The sequence below is a fragment of the Micromys minutus genome (assembly GCF_963924665.1).
Source record: "Micromys minutus genome assembly, chromosome: X".
Taxonomy (NCBI): Eukaryota; Metazoa; Chordata; class Mammalia; order Rodentia; family Muridae; genus Micromys; species Micromys minutus.
This window is the reverse complement of record NC_137970.1, coordinates 17,805,029-17,819,790: the sequence shown is the minus strand read 5'-3', so window position 1 is coordinate 17,819,790 and position 14,762 is coordinate 17,805,029. Positions and strand designations below refer to the sequence as shown.

The 14,762-nt window shown below is 38.0% G+C and overlaps 1 protein-coding gene across 1 annotated transcript; it reads right to left on the bottom strand.

Annotated features, from left to right (window-relative positions):
- Positions 1–7,425: 7,425 nt before the first annotated feature.
- LOC308414310 (uncharacterized protein) lies at positions 7,426–7,839 on the bottom strand (the record flags this gene model as incomplete). The annotated part of the gene is made up of 1 exon (XM_080909538.1): positions 7,426–7,839. One exon carries the CDS (start codon positions 7,837–7,839, stop codon positions 7,426–7,428), a length of 414 nt encoding a protein of 137 aa, XP_080765664.1.
- Between the last annotated feature and the right edge of the window lie 6,923 nt (positions 7,840–14,762).

The window sequence follows — 14,762 nt, the reverse complement described above, 5'->3', positions numbered from 1 at the left end:
CACAAAAGGAGACAACCCTGAAGTTGGAAAACTTAGGAAGGACATCGGGAATCATAGATTCAAGCATCACAAACAGACACATGATGGAAACTACACCAAAAGAAAAGCAATGATAATAATAATAATAATAATAATAATAATAATAATAATAATAATAATAATAACAACAACAATAACAACAACAACAAAAAAAAAAAAAAACAGGCAAGAAAACCAAAAAAGAAAAGCACACAAACGTAAGTCTAACTCTAACAACAAAATAACAGGAAACAAAAAATCACTATTCCATAATTTCTCCTAACATCAATGGACTCAATTCCCCAATCAAAAGACATAGACTATCAGAATTGATATGGAAACAGGATCTAGCATTTTGCTGCATACAGGAAACTCATCTCAGAGACAAAGAAAGACACTTCCTCAGAGTAAAGGGCTGGGAAAAAACCTTCCAAGCAAATGGTCCCAGAAAATAAGCTAGAGTAACTATCCTAATATCACATAAAATAGAATTTCAACCAAAAGTTATCAAAATAGATAAGGAAGGACTCTTTTTACTCATTACAGAAAAAATCTATCAAGATGAACTCTCAATCTTGAACATCTATGCCCCAAATACAAGGGTACCCACATGTATAAAAGAAATTCTACTAAAGCTCAGAGCATTTATTACACCACATACAATAATAGTGGGAGACTTAAACACCCCACTCTCATCAATGGACAGATCATGGAGACAGAAACTGAATAGAGACATGGTGAAACTAACAGAGGTTATGAAACAACTGGAATTAACAGACATCTACAGGACAGTTTATCCTAAAACAAAAGAATATACTTTCTTCTTAGCATCTCATAGTACCTTCTCCAAACTTGACCATATAGTCACAAAACAGGCCTCAACAGATACAAGAAGATCAAAATACTCCCATGCATCCAATCAGATCACTATGGACTAAGGCTTGTCTTTAATAACAACAAAAACAACAAAAATCCCACATACACATGGAAGCTGAAAAATGCTGTTCTCAATGACAACATGGTCAAGAAAGAAAGAAAAAAAAAAGAAAGAATTTTTCTTTTAGAATTTAGCAAAAATTATACCACTACATACCCAAAATTATGGGATGCAATGAAAGCAGTACTGAGAGGAAAACTCATAGTTCTGAGTGCCTCCAGAAAGAAACTGGAGAGAGCATATACTAGCAGTTTGACAGCATAGCTGAAAGCCCTAGAACAAAAAGAAGCAGATATACCCAAAAGGAGCAAATGGAAAGAAATAATCAAACTCAGAGCAGAAATCAACCAAATAGAGAAAAAAAGAACTATACAAAGGAAAAACACAACCAGGAGGTGATTTTTTGAGAAAATCAACAAGATTGATAAGCCCTTAGCCAGATTAACTAGAAGAAACAGCAACACTGTCCAAATTAACAAAATCATAAATGAAATGAGAGACATAACAAGAGAAACTGAAGAAATTCAAGAAATAATCTGACCCTACTACAAAAGCTTATGCTTAACAAAACTGGAAAATATGGAGGAAATGGATAAATTTTAAGACAGGTACCAGATACCAAAGTTAACTCTAGATCAGATAAACCATCTAAACAGTCCCATAACACATAAAGAAAGAGAAGCAGTCATCAAAAGCCTCCCAACCAATAAAAGCCCAGGATCAGATGGGTTTAGTGGAGAATTCTATCAGACTTTTATAGAAGACCAAATACCTATACTCTCCAAACTATTCCACAAAATAGAAACAGAAGGAACACTACCCAAGTCATTTCTTGAAGCCACAATTATGCTTAGAACTAAACCACACCAAGATACTACAAAGAAAGAGAACTTCAGAAAAATTTCTCTCATGAACACCAATACAAAAATACTCAATAAAATTCTTGCAAACCGAATCTGAGAATACATCAAAACAATCATCTACTATGATCAAGTAGGCATTATCCCAGGGATGCAGGTTCAACATACAGAAATTCATCAACATAAACCAAAATATAAACAAACTCAAAGTAAATAACCTCATGATTCTCTCACTAGATGCAGAGAAAGCATTTGACAAAATACAACACCCCTTCATGATAAAAGTTTTGGAAAGATCATGAGTCCAAGGGCCATACATTTACATAGTAAAAGCAATATATAGCAAAGCCATAGCCGAGATCAAATTAAATGGAAAGAAACTTGAAGCAATCCCATTAAAATCAAGAACTAGACAAGGCTGCCCACTCTCCTTCTACATATTCAATATAGTACTGGAAGTCCTGGCCAGTGCAATTAGACAACAAAAAGAAATCTAAGAAAATCACATTGCAAAGGAAGAAGTCAAAACATCACTATTTGCAGATGATATGATAGTATAATTAAGTGACTCCAAAAATTCCACCAGAGAACTTTTACAACTAATAAAAAATTTCAGCAAAGTGGCTGGCTATAAAATTACCTCAAACAAATCAAACTCCTTCCTCCACTCAATAGGTAACATGCTGAGAAAGAAATTAGGGAATTGAGACCATTCACAATAGTCACAAAGACTATAAAATAACTTGGGGTGACCTTAAACAAGGAAGTAAAGGAACTGCATGACAAGAACTTCAAGACTCTGGAAAAGGCAATTAAAGAATATCTCAGAAGATAGAAAGATCTCCCATGCTCATGGATTGGCAGGATCAACATTGTAAAAATGGCCATCTTGCCAAAATCAATCTACAAATTCAATGCAATCCCCATCAGAATTCCAACTCAATTCTTCATAGATTTAAAAAGAGCAATTTGCAAGTTCACATGGAATAACAAAAAACCTAGAATAGCAAAATATGTTCTCAAGAATAAAAACACTTCTTGGGGAATCACCATCTCTGATCTCAAGCTATATTACAAAGCAATTGTGATAAAAACTGCATGGTATTGGCACAGAGATAGCCAGATAGATAGATGAAACAGAATTGAGGACCTAGAAATGAACCCACACACCTATGGTCACTTGATCTTTGACAAAGGAGCTAAAAACATCCAATGGAAAAAGGACAGCCTCTTCAACAAATGGTGTTGGTTCAACTGGCATTCAGCATGCAGAGGAATGAAAATTGATCATTTTCTATCTCCTTGTATAAAGCTCCAGTCCAAGTGGATCAAAGATCTCCAAGTAAAACCAGCTACACTGAAACTATTAGAAGCAAAATTGGGAAAGACCTTAGAACACATAGGAACAGAGGAAATTTTCTAGAACAGAACACCAGTGGTTTATGCTCTAAGATAAAGAATCAACAAATGTGACCTCATGAAATTGCAAAGCTTCTGTAAGGCTAAGAACATTGTTAAGAAGACAAAACTGTAGCCAACAGAGTGAGAAAGAATCTTTACCAATTCTACATCTGATAACATTCTAGTATCCAATACATGTAAAGAAATTAGGAAACTAGAATATAGAGAATCAAATAATCCTATTAAAAATGGCTTACAGAGCTAAACAAAGAGTTATCAGCTGAGGAATATTAGATGTCTGAGATGCACCTAAATAAATGCTCAGCATTCCCAATCATCAGGGAAGTACAAATCAAAACAACCCCGAGATTCCACCTCACACCATTTAGAATGGCTAAGATAAAATAATTCAGGTTACAGTAGATACTGGAGAGGATGTGGAGAAAGAGGAACACTCCTCCACTCTTGGTGAGGTATAAGCTGGTACATATACTCTAGAAACCAGTCTGGTAGTTCCTCAGAAAATTGGTCATAGTACTACCTGAAAACCCAGGTAGTTCACTCCTGGGAATATACCCCATAGATGCTCCAACATACAATAAGGACACATGCCCCATGTTTATAACAGCCTTATGAATAATAGCCAGAAGCTGGAAAGGACCCAGATGTCCATCAATAGATGAATGGATACAGAAATTGTGGTACATTTACACAATGTAGTACTACTCAGCTATTAGAAACAATGACTTCATGAAATTCATAAGCAAATAGATGGAACTAGAGACTATCATCCTGAGTGAAGTAACCCAGTCACAATATAATATACATGGTATGCACTCACTGATAAGCAGATACTAGCTCCAGGAAGCTCTGAATGCCCAATATCAAGAAACAATTCACAGACATTATTAAGCTTAAAATGAAGAAAGGCCATAATGGGGATGCCTTATAAAAGAGAACAAAACTCTCATGGTAGGAAATGCAAAGTCATATAGAGGAACAGGGATTGACAAAAAGACCACTCAGAATCTGCCTCACCTTGGGATTTGCCACATAAACAGTTACCAAATCCAAGCACTATAGCTGATCCAAAAAGTACTTACTGGCAAGAACCAGACAGAGATGCCCCCTCAGGGACTATGCTAGAGTCATATAGATACAGCTGAGCATGCTTGCAGCTAACCACCTGTCTGAACTCAGGAATCCCAATGAAGTTGATAAAGAAATGACCTAAGGAGCTGAAAGTGGTTGCAACCTCATGGGAAGAACATTATCAACCAACCCAAACCTCCAAAACTCCCATGGAGTAAAACACCAACCTTTGTGCACACATTGAGAGATCGATGGATCCAGTTGCATATGTAGCTGAAGATAGCATTTTCTGGCATCAATGTGAGAAGAGGCTTTTGTTCTATGGAGGGCATGTTTTTCCAGTGTAGAGGAATGCCAAGGCAATGGGGTAGAGAGGGTGATCAGGAGGGAGTGCACCTTTGTGAAAGCAAATGGAGGGGGAGGGGGAGGGGGAACAGGAGTAGGGAAGGGTTAAGGGATAACATCTCAAATGCAAATACAGAGTATCTAATAAAAAAGGGGGAAATGCTCAATGTTCCTAGTCATCAGGGAATCTAATCAAAGCTAATCAATACAACCCCATGATTCCACCTCACATCATTCAGAATGGCTAAGATAAAATCTCAGGTGACACCAGATGCTGGTGAGTATGTGGAGAAGGAGAAACACTTCACTGTTGGAGAGACTGCAAGGTGTTACAACCACTCTGGATATCAGTCTGGCAGTTGCTCAAAAAACTAGACATAGTGCTACCTCAGGACTAAGCTATACCACTCTTGGGCATATACCCAAAAGAAGATACAACATATAAGTGGGAGACATGTTCCACCATGTTTTAGAAGCCTTATTTATAATAGTCTGAAGCTGAAAATAACCCAGATGTCCTTCAACAGAGAAATGGATACAGAAATTGTTGTATATTAACCCAATGGAGTACTACACAGCTATTAAAAACAACGACTTCATGAAATTCCTAGGCAAATATATGGAACTTTATATTTAAAGCTGTCATCCTGAATGAGCTAACCCAGTCACCAAAAAAAAAAAAAAAAAAAAAAAAAAAAAAAAAAAAAAAAAAAAAAAAAAAAAACCAAAAAAACAAAAAAAAAACCTCTCATGATATGTTCTTTCTGATAAGCAGATACTAGTCCAAAAAGCTCTGAATACCCAAGAAATAATTCACAGAACTTATGAAGCTCAAAGAGAGGGAAAGCCAGAGGGTTGATGCCTCAGTCTTTCTTAGTAGGAAGAACAAAACACTCCTGGGAGGAAATAAAGAGACAAATAGAGGAGCAGGGATTGGAGAATAGATCAGCAAAGGACTGCCTCACCTGGGGATCCACACCATTTGCAGCCACTATACCCAAGCACTATTTCTGATGCCAATTCATGCTTACTGGCTGGAACCTGATATGATATGGTTGCCTCCTCAGAGGTTCTTCCAGAGCCATACTGATTCAGAGAAGGATGCTTGCACCTACCCATCGGACTGAACAAAGGGTCTCCAACGAATGAGTTAAGAATAAGAATGACGGAACTGAAAGTGTTTGCAACCTCATGGGAAGAACAAAATGATCAACTAACCAAACCTACCACAGTTACCAGAAATTAAAACACTAACAAATGAGTTCACATGGAGAGACCCATGATTCCATGTACATATGTAGCAGAGGATGGCATTCTCTGGTATCAATGGGAGCAGAGGCCTTTGGTCCAGCCAAGTTTCATTTTTCCTGTGTAGGGGAATGCCAAGTCACTGAGGTGGGAGAGGTTGTTTGGGAGAGGGGCCACCTTTATTAAATCAATGGAAGGGGGAAAAGGAATGGGTTTGGGAGTAAGAGGATAACATCTGTAATGTAAATAGAGAGAATACTTTGTGTGTGTGTGTGTGTGTGTGTGTGTGTGTGTGTGTGTGTGTGTGCAAATATTTATATGAAATATCTATACTAGCCACGTTATCCAGAGATTGGGTCTTTGTCCCATGGGAAGATTATGTTCATGCAAAACCCTTCATTCTATTGTTCAGGGCAACTGTTTTCATACTAGGGAGCCAAAATCTGGAAACCAAAATGCCCTTCTGGCAAATGAGCAAGAGAACCAGCTATATGCCAAAATCATTGTATGGCACAAAGCCATGAAAGGACTAGGAGTAGAGGGTTCATCTCATATTTCTAACCCTGGTGCAGGGTACTCAAAGATAGGGCCCAACATATGCTGGGCAAATAATTTGCCAACAAGGTGAATTTCTAAAGAATGGGATTTTGACATATGCCAGCAAGTATTTGGTAATGAAAAGAAAAGGACAGAACCAAATATTTTTAAATGAAATTCTTGAAATGAAACGACTATGGAAATAGTAATCAATGCTGTGATGCGTCAGTTTTAAGCACAATATTGGATCTCATCCTAAAATCTAGCATGACTCAGACTTTCCTGATGGGACAGATGTGACACTTGGTTATGGTGGTCTTGCGTGGATTTACACATAGGATACAGAGACAGAAAGCTCTACACACTCATTAAACAAATACCAGTGCCCTGCTTTTGATATGTTGCTGTATAACTGAAGGTAAACTAAAAGGGAACTAACTAGATGAAGAGGGCTCTACATGCTCTGATTCTTCTGCGTCTATAACAGTCTTGAAACAAAAATTTCACACACACACACACACACACACACACACACACACAAAACACACCACCCCTCCATTAGACCTAGCACTCCTTATGGGCTTGAGTCAATAAAATGGAATGGAAGCAGTTTGTAAAGAGCAAATCCAAAACCCTACATAGTTGTTCTCAATTTATTGGCAACAAGTAAGGGAGGAAAAGCCGAAAACCCGAGAAGGGGAAATGCTAGCTAGCCCCATGGGGACAGCAGCATGGGGAGTATAGAAGCATCGCTATGTGGTTGTCCGTGCTGAGGAGCATCTCTTCCTAGAATGCCTCAGGAAGAATGCCAAAACTTCTAAGGAAAGATGACTACATTTGTGGAATAGATTAGACTCGCGATCCAGCTGTATTAGTGTCACCAGGTTGGACATAGTTACTCCTCCTGACCATGCTCCCAAAAAGATGTTGATGTTCACGATCCTGTAGGTTTGGATCTTCCTTCTCGTGAGGATGACAGTGTCAGAGTCATTCTGTCCATTCGTGGAGAACATTTTGAAGCATCCTTCTGCTTTTCCGCTGCCACTGCGTTTTGTTCTCTCCTTTCGGTGTGGTGTCTTGTACAAGATGGGGCTGGGTGGTCTGAGGGTTGAGTGTCAAGTTACTGAGGTCTAGTGTTAGCTTTTCCCAGGGAGTTGACTGAGAGGTTATTTCTGTCCCAGTTTCCATGGAGACCCTGGATGTGTTCCCCACACACTTCTGGCAGCAGTGGCATTCACATCTGAACATAGCATCTACTACATCTCGTGGGGAAGAGGATTTCTTTTTCAAGTCAGCTTTGCAGGGTAACAGAAACCTGACATGTTTCTTTTTCTTGAATTCAACTGTCTTCACTTTCTTTTGAGGTGATTTTGAACTCTCTTGATGTTGCTCTGCATCCATCTTTTCGAAGGGAAGAAAATCATATTAGAAACACAAAGGGACTATTGGAAACAACTCATGCTGTACACACTCCTGGAACATCTATGGACACCCAGACACACATTACAAAAAGAGCCTCTCATGGATTCAGGGATGGAAACCTTAGTTTAAAACTACTTCCTGCAGCTATTTTTCATTTTGTTTTGTTGTGTTGTATTTTGATTTTTGTTTGTTTTGCTTTGTTTATGGTACCAACTCACTGACAAGCAAAGGATTCAGCACGATTTGTATTTGGAATATCTATTTGAGCATGGTTTGCCTTCAGTATTGGGTATGTGTGCCATGAGAAACACCAGGACAGAATTTCAGCAAGTGGAGCATGCAGATCATCATTTCTTATTGGTCAGATACTGGTGTCTTTTGAAAGAAATAGCCTCTTCTTTAAGGTTTCCTTTAAGACTTTACACACTCTACAAAATGTGATTGGATTCAGTCCTGTCTCAGAGGGCATGCCCTGGCATCATGCATGTTCTATATGACCCATAGCTTAGGCTGTGCTTCATTGACTAACCCTTGTTGAGACAAGTGGAATGCAAGATTTGAGACAGGGTTTCTTTGTGTAGACCTGGCTGTTTTGGATCTCAATGCATCTCTATCTCCATCTCTCTCTATCTCTATCTCCATCAATATATCTATACCTGTATTCATCTTCATCCATATCTCATCTCCATCTCCATCTCCATTACTATCTCTATCTCCACCTATATTACCATCTCAACGTTCATCTCCAACTCCATCTTGATCTCCATTATATCTCTATCACTATCCCTATCTCGATCTCTTTCACCATCTCCATCTTCATCGTGATCTCCATCTCCATTACCGTTTTCATCTCTATAAACATATCCATCACTATCTCTATCTCCATCTCAGTCTCCATCACCATTACCATCTCCATTTTCATCTCCATCTCTCTCTACATCACTATCTCTATCTCCATCTACATCTCCACTTTAATCTCCATCTCCATTTCTATTTCCATCACTATCTCTATCTTCATCATTATCTTTATCTCTATCTCCATGTCCATCTTCATTACCATCTCCATCTCTATCTCAATCTCCATCAATATAACTATCTCTACCTCTATCTATATCTCCATATCCATATCTATATCCATTTCCATCACCATCTCCCAATCTATCTGCATCTCCATCACTGTCTCTATCTCTATCCAGATCATTATTGTCATCTCCATGTCCATCTCTGTCTCTATCTACATCACTATCTTTATCTCATTCTTTGTCTCCATCTCCATGTCTTTCCTTATTTCTATCTCCACAACTATCTTTAACTCTATCTCTACCTCCATCTCCATTTCTATTTCCATTTCCATTTCCAACCCTATCCCTAACTCAGTCCCCATTATTGATATTATCTCTATATTCATCTCAATCTCCATTACCATATACATCTCTACTTCCACTTCCATCACTATCTGTATGTCTACCTCAATCACTATCTTTACCACTATCTCCATCACCATATCCATCTGTATCTCATTACTATCTCTTTTTCCAGCTCTATCTTTATCTCTATCTCCATATCCATTTCCATCACCATCTCCATCTCTATCTTGATCTCTTTCCCCATGTCTGTTTCTGTCTACCTGCGTATTTCTCTATGTTCCTATTTACATCACTATCTCTATTTCTATGTGTATCTCCATCTCCATTAATTTTCCATCTCTATCTTCATTTCTGTCTTGTATTTCTCTATCTCCACCTCCATGTCAAACTTCATCTCCATTTCAAGCTTTATCTCCATATCCTTCTTATCTTGATTCTATCTCCATCACCATCACTATCTTTATCTCTATCTTCATCAGTATCTCCAGCACCATCTCCTTTTCTATCTGCATCTCATCACTGTCTCTATCTCTGACTCCATCACTATCTCCATCTCTATAAATATCAGTATCTCTATCTCTATTTCAATCTCCATCACCACCTCCATCTCTATCTGCATTTACATCATAATTTTATCTCTATTTCTATCTCCATCTCTATCTCTATTTCTATATCCATCTACATCTCCATTTTCATCTCCATCCCTATCTCCATTTCTATCTCCATCAATATGTTTATATCAATGCCTATCACCATCTCCATCTTTATCTGCATCTCCATCACTGTCTCTATCTCTGTCTCTATATCTATCTCCATCACTATCTCTATCTATATCTCTATCTCCATCTTTATTTTCACATCCATCTCCACCATCATCTCCATCTCTATTTCCATATATATCACTATATATCTTTCTATCTCTATCTCCATCTCCATCACAAAGACCATCTTCACCTTCACCTCCACCACCAAATCCACCTCCACAGAGTCCATCTCCATCATGATCTCCATCTCTATATCCATCAATATATCTATCTCCATCTTTGTCACCATCCGCATCTCCATCTGTCTATCTCCATCTCCATGAACAAATCCATTTCTATAACCACCTTCATCACTACCTCAATCTCCATCTCCATCACTGTCACCATATCTATCTCCATCATTGTCTCTATCACTATTCCTATCTACATCTCTGTCTCAATCTCCATCTTCATCTCAATCTCCATCTCTATCACCAACTCCATCTCTATAACCATTTTCATAACTATCTCTATCTCTAACTCCATCTCTATCACCATCTCCAACTCAATCTCAATCTAGATCTCTATCTTTATCAATATCTCTATCCTCATATCCATTTATATCTCCATGTCTATCTCTATTTCTGCCTCTTCACCATCTCTGTCTCTTTATACATCCATATCTCTATCTCCATCTCTATCTCCATTTCATCTACATCTCCTTCTTTATATCCATCTCTATCTCTATTTCTATCTCTAAATATATCACTATGTCTATCTGCATCTACATCTCGATTTCCACCTAGATCTTCAACTTTATCTTTATCTACATCACTATCTTTATCTCTATCTCTATATCCACCTCTATCTCCATCTTCATTTGTTTCTCTATTCCTATCCCCATCACTATGCCAATCTCCATCTTTATCTCTATCTCCATCACTATCTCCATTTCCATTACAATCTTCATCTCTTATCTTCAACTTCATTACTAACTCTATATCTTTATCTCTATCTGTATTTGTCTCCATGCCATCTCTGTCTCTATCTACATCATTATCTCTATCTCAATGTCCATGTCCATCACTTTCTCCATCTCATCTCCATATTTATCTCTATCTCTATCTCCATCTTCATCTGTCTATCTCTAACTCTATCTCTTCATCACTATCTCTATTTCCATCTTTATCTCCATCTCATTCTCCATCAATATCTTCATTTCTACCTCTATCAGAATCTCTATCTTTATCTCTATCACTATCTTTATCTTTATATCTATCTCCATCTCTATCTTTATTGACATTACTATCTCTGTCTCCGTCTCCATCACCATATCCGTCTGCATCTCCATCTTCATCTCTATATTCATTTCTATCTCCATCTCCATCACTATCTCTATCTCCATCTCTATCTCACTATATATTTACATCACAATCTTTATCCAAATCTCAATCTACATTTCTATCTCCATTACTATCTCTATCTTTATTTCTATCTCCATCACTATCTCTATCTATATCTACATCTCTATCTCTCTATATATTTACATCACAATTTCTATCCAAATCTAAATCTCCACTTGCATCTCCATCTTTATTCCGATCTCTATCACCATCTCAATCTCTATCTCTATTTCCATCACTATCTCTATCTCTGTCTCCATTTCCATCTCCATTTCTATCTCCATCACTATGTTTATCTTTATCTCCTTCTCCATCTTCATCACCATCTCCATCACTATCTCTGTTTATATATTTATCTCCATTTCCATTTCAATCTTCATTTCCATATCTATCTGCATCTCTATCACTATCTCTAACTGTATCACCATCTCCATCTCCATTTTCATGTCCCTTTCCATAAATTTTTTTATCTCTATCTCCATTACTATCTCTATCTTCCTTTTCATCTCTATTTCTATTTACATCAGTATTTCTATTTCTATCTCTATCTTCATCTCCATCTCTATCTCTATCACCACCTCTCTCTGTCTATCACCATCTCTATCTTTATCTCTATCTCCATCTCTATCTCTACCACCATCTCCATATCAAACTCTATAAATATCATATCTCTATTGTCATCTCTAACATTATCTGTATCGATTTCACCATTATTATTTTTCATTTCCATCTCCATCAAGATTTCTATTTTGATCTGTATCTCTTTCTCCATCTTCATGTCTATCTCCATCTTTATCTCTGTCCCTATCCACATCACTATCTCTATCTCTCTCTGTATCTCCATCTCCATCATTATCTCCATCATTATCTCCATCTCTATCTCTATCACCATCTCTATTTCGTTCTTCATGTCCATCTTGATCTCCATCACTATCTCTATCTCCATTTCCACCACTATTCTCATGTCTATCTCCATCACTACAACTATCTTTATTTTCATCTCCACTCCATGTCTACCTCTATCTCCATTTCTTTTTCCATCTCCATCTTTATCTCAATCTCCATCACTATCTCTATCTCTAGTTCTATCTCCATCACTATCTCTGTCTCCATCACTGTCTCAACCTCTATCTTTCTTTCCATCAGCATATTCATCTCCATATCTATCTCCATCATTAACTTTATGGACTAGACTATGCTTAAACTGAAAGATATACCTGCATCTGCCTCCTGAGGCTAGGACTAAAGACCTGTGCCATCATGGTTATCTCTTTAAGAAGGTAGTTATGGAAACATGTAATACAAAATTGAACTTCCATATAGTTCAACCATAACACTCTTGGCAAAGGAGCCAATACTTACCCTGAAAAGAGCCAATACTACCTTAGTACAGTGATACCAAATGTCCATACTAGCAACAGAAGCCAAATAATAGATAAAACCCAGATGCCAGTCAATGGGCTAAAGGATAACAGAAACATGGTGATCTTACATAAGAAGGTTTTACATGGCTACAAACAAGCACAAAACTACATTGCTTGAGGAAAGAAGGTAGATTTTGTGTGAAATAACCTGGAGTTTAAAATACAAATGTCACATGTTTCCTTTCATATGTGTAAGACAAAAAGAAGTAAGATGAAGTCAATAAAAAAGGCATAATATTAAAGAAAGAAATATAGGGGATGTAAGTGGAGATTTGGAGAGAGATTGGGGGATAATTACAGATTAGAAAAGGGGTGAATATAGCCCACACATAGTATGCATACATATGAAAATGTCATAATGAAAGCCTCCCTTTGTATGATTAATACAGACTAAGAAAAACTGCAAAAGACAAAGCCACTCATGGTGGGTGGCTGGGAGGTGTGTCCTGTGTGTGTGCTTTTGGGGTATCAGATGTAGCAATGTGGGAACATGGCAGCATCCAAGCAGGCATGGTGTGGGAGGAGACGAGAGTTCTACATTTTTATCTGAAGCCTGCTATCTGAATACTCACAGGCAGTTAGGGATAGTTTATTAAAGCTTACACACCTACTCTAAAAGGCCACATTCCCAATAGTGCTACTCATTGGCCCAGTCTATACAAAACATCACAGATCTTTAAAAACATTTCCTCCAAACCCTCAACTCCCTAAATAGTCCAAAATAGAAGGTGTCCACAGCATGACCAATTGTCCCAAATTTCTGTATATCCCAGAGCAAATGCCATATGGTAGCAAATCCTTCTATACTTAACTGTCTTTACAATATTTCAGGGACATCCTCTACCTGCCCTGCATTTTAGATGCTCTGCCACAAGCTCTGAAGGAATCTCCTACCTCTCTTGTATTCATTCCTCTTGTGCTTACTATTCCTCTAGATACTATTTGGGCCCAAATTCCTCCCTGTCTTCAACTACTGCTCAGGTAGGACCTTCTCAGGGAAACTGGCCCTGGACATTCCATTTAAAACAGCATGAGATGAGGCCATGCAGTGGTGGGGTACACCTTTTATTCTAGCACTCTAGAGGCAGAGGAACAGGGATCTCTGTGTATTCAAGGCTTCATGCTCTGCAGATAGAGACCCAGGATAGCCAGCACTGTGTAGAAAATATATCATGCCTCAGACAAGATTAATTAGAAACACAACAAAAATAACAACAGAAGTGTAGGTCCTGGCACTATAACCTTTAGGGTACAGCACTGACTCACACATTGTCGGTATCTCATAGCTACAGAGTAGACTTAAGTCCCTTCCAAAAGAGAGAAATCATGCCAGGTACTGGAAAGCTAGTCAAGAATCCACCACCTAGTAAAGTCATGAATCTTAAAGGAAATACTGCAACTGACATTATACTATAAGCTAGCATAGTCACCTCCACTATATTCTAGGTATTTTTCTATAAACCCATAGATAAGTGTTGTCCTCAACAATCACTGAGGAAAACTTTTCTTTGCGACAAACATATCAAATACAGAAAACAACAGCTAATCAGCACACAGAGTTGTGAAACCAGGTCCCATATGATATACATCTGCAACAAAACTGCGCCTCAGGCTCAGGGATCACTGTGGAAGAGGGGGCAGAAATACTGTAATAAACAGAGGATTATGGATTAGCTGTGAGAGTCTGTGGAATAGGAATGTCAGCATATAGACTTATAAGGTCTCAGCAACATCACTGCAAAACCGTGAGCTGACCAAGGATGACACCAATAGACATGCTAACACAGAGAAGGTCCAGTGTTGGGCACAGCAAACAGGAATATGAGGTCTAATCCCTGTATGAAGAAATACACAAAACTAAGGAATGCTAAGACTAAGAGACCCAGGCTTCCCCAAGAATATCCACACTAATTATTTATCCAATACCAAAAGCTTGGCATTCAAAATATACTCCTCCAAGCAATT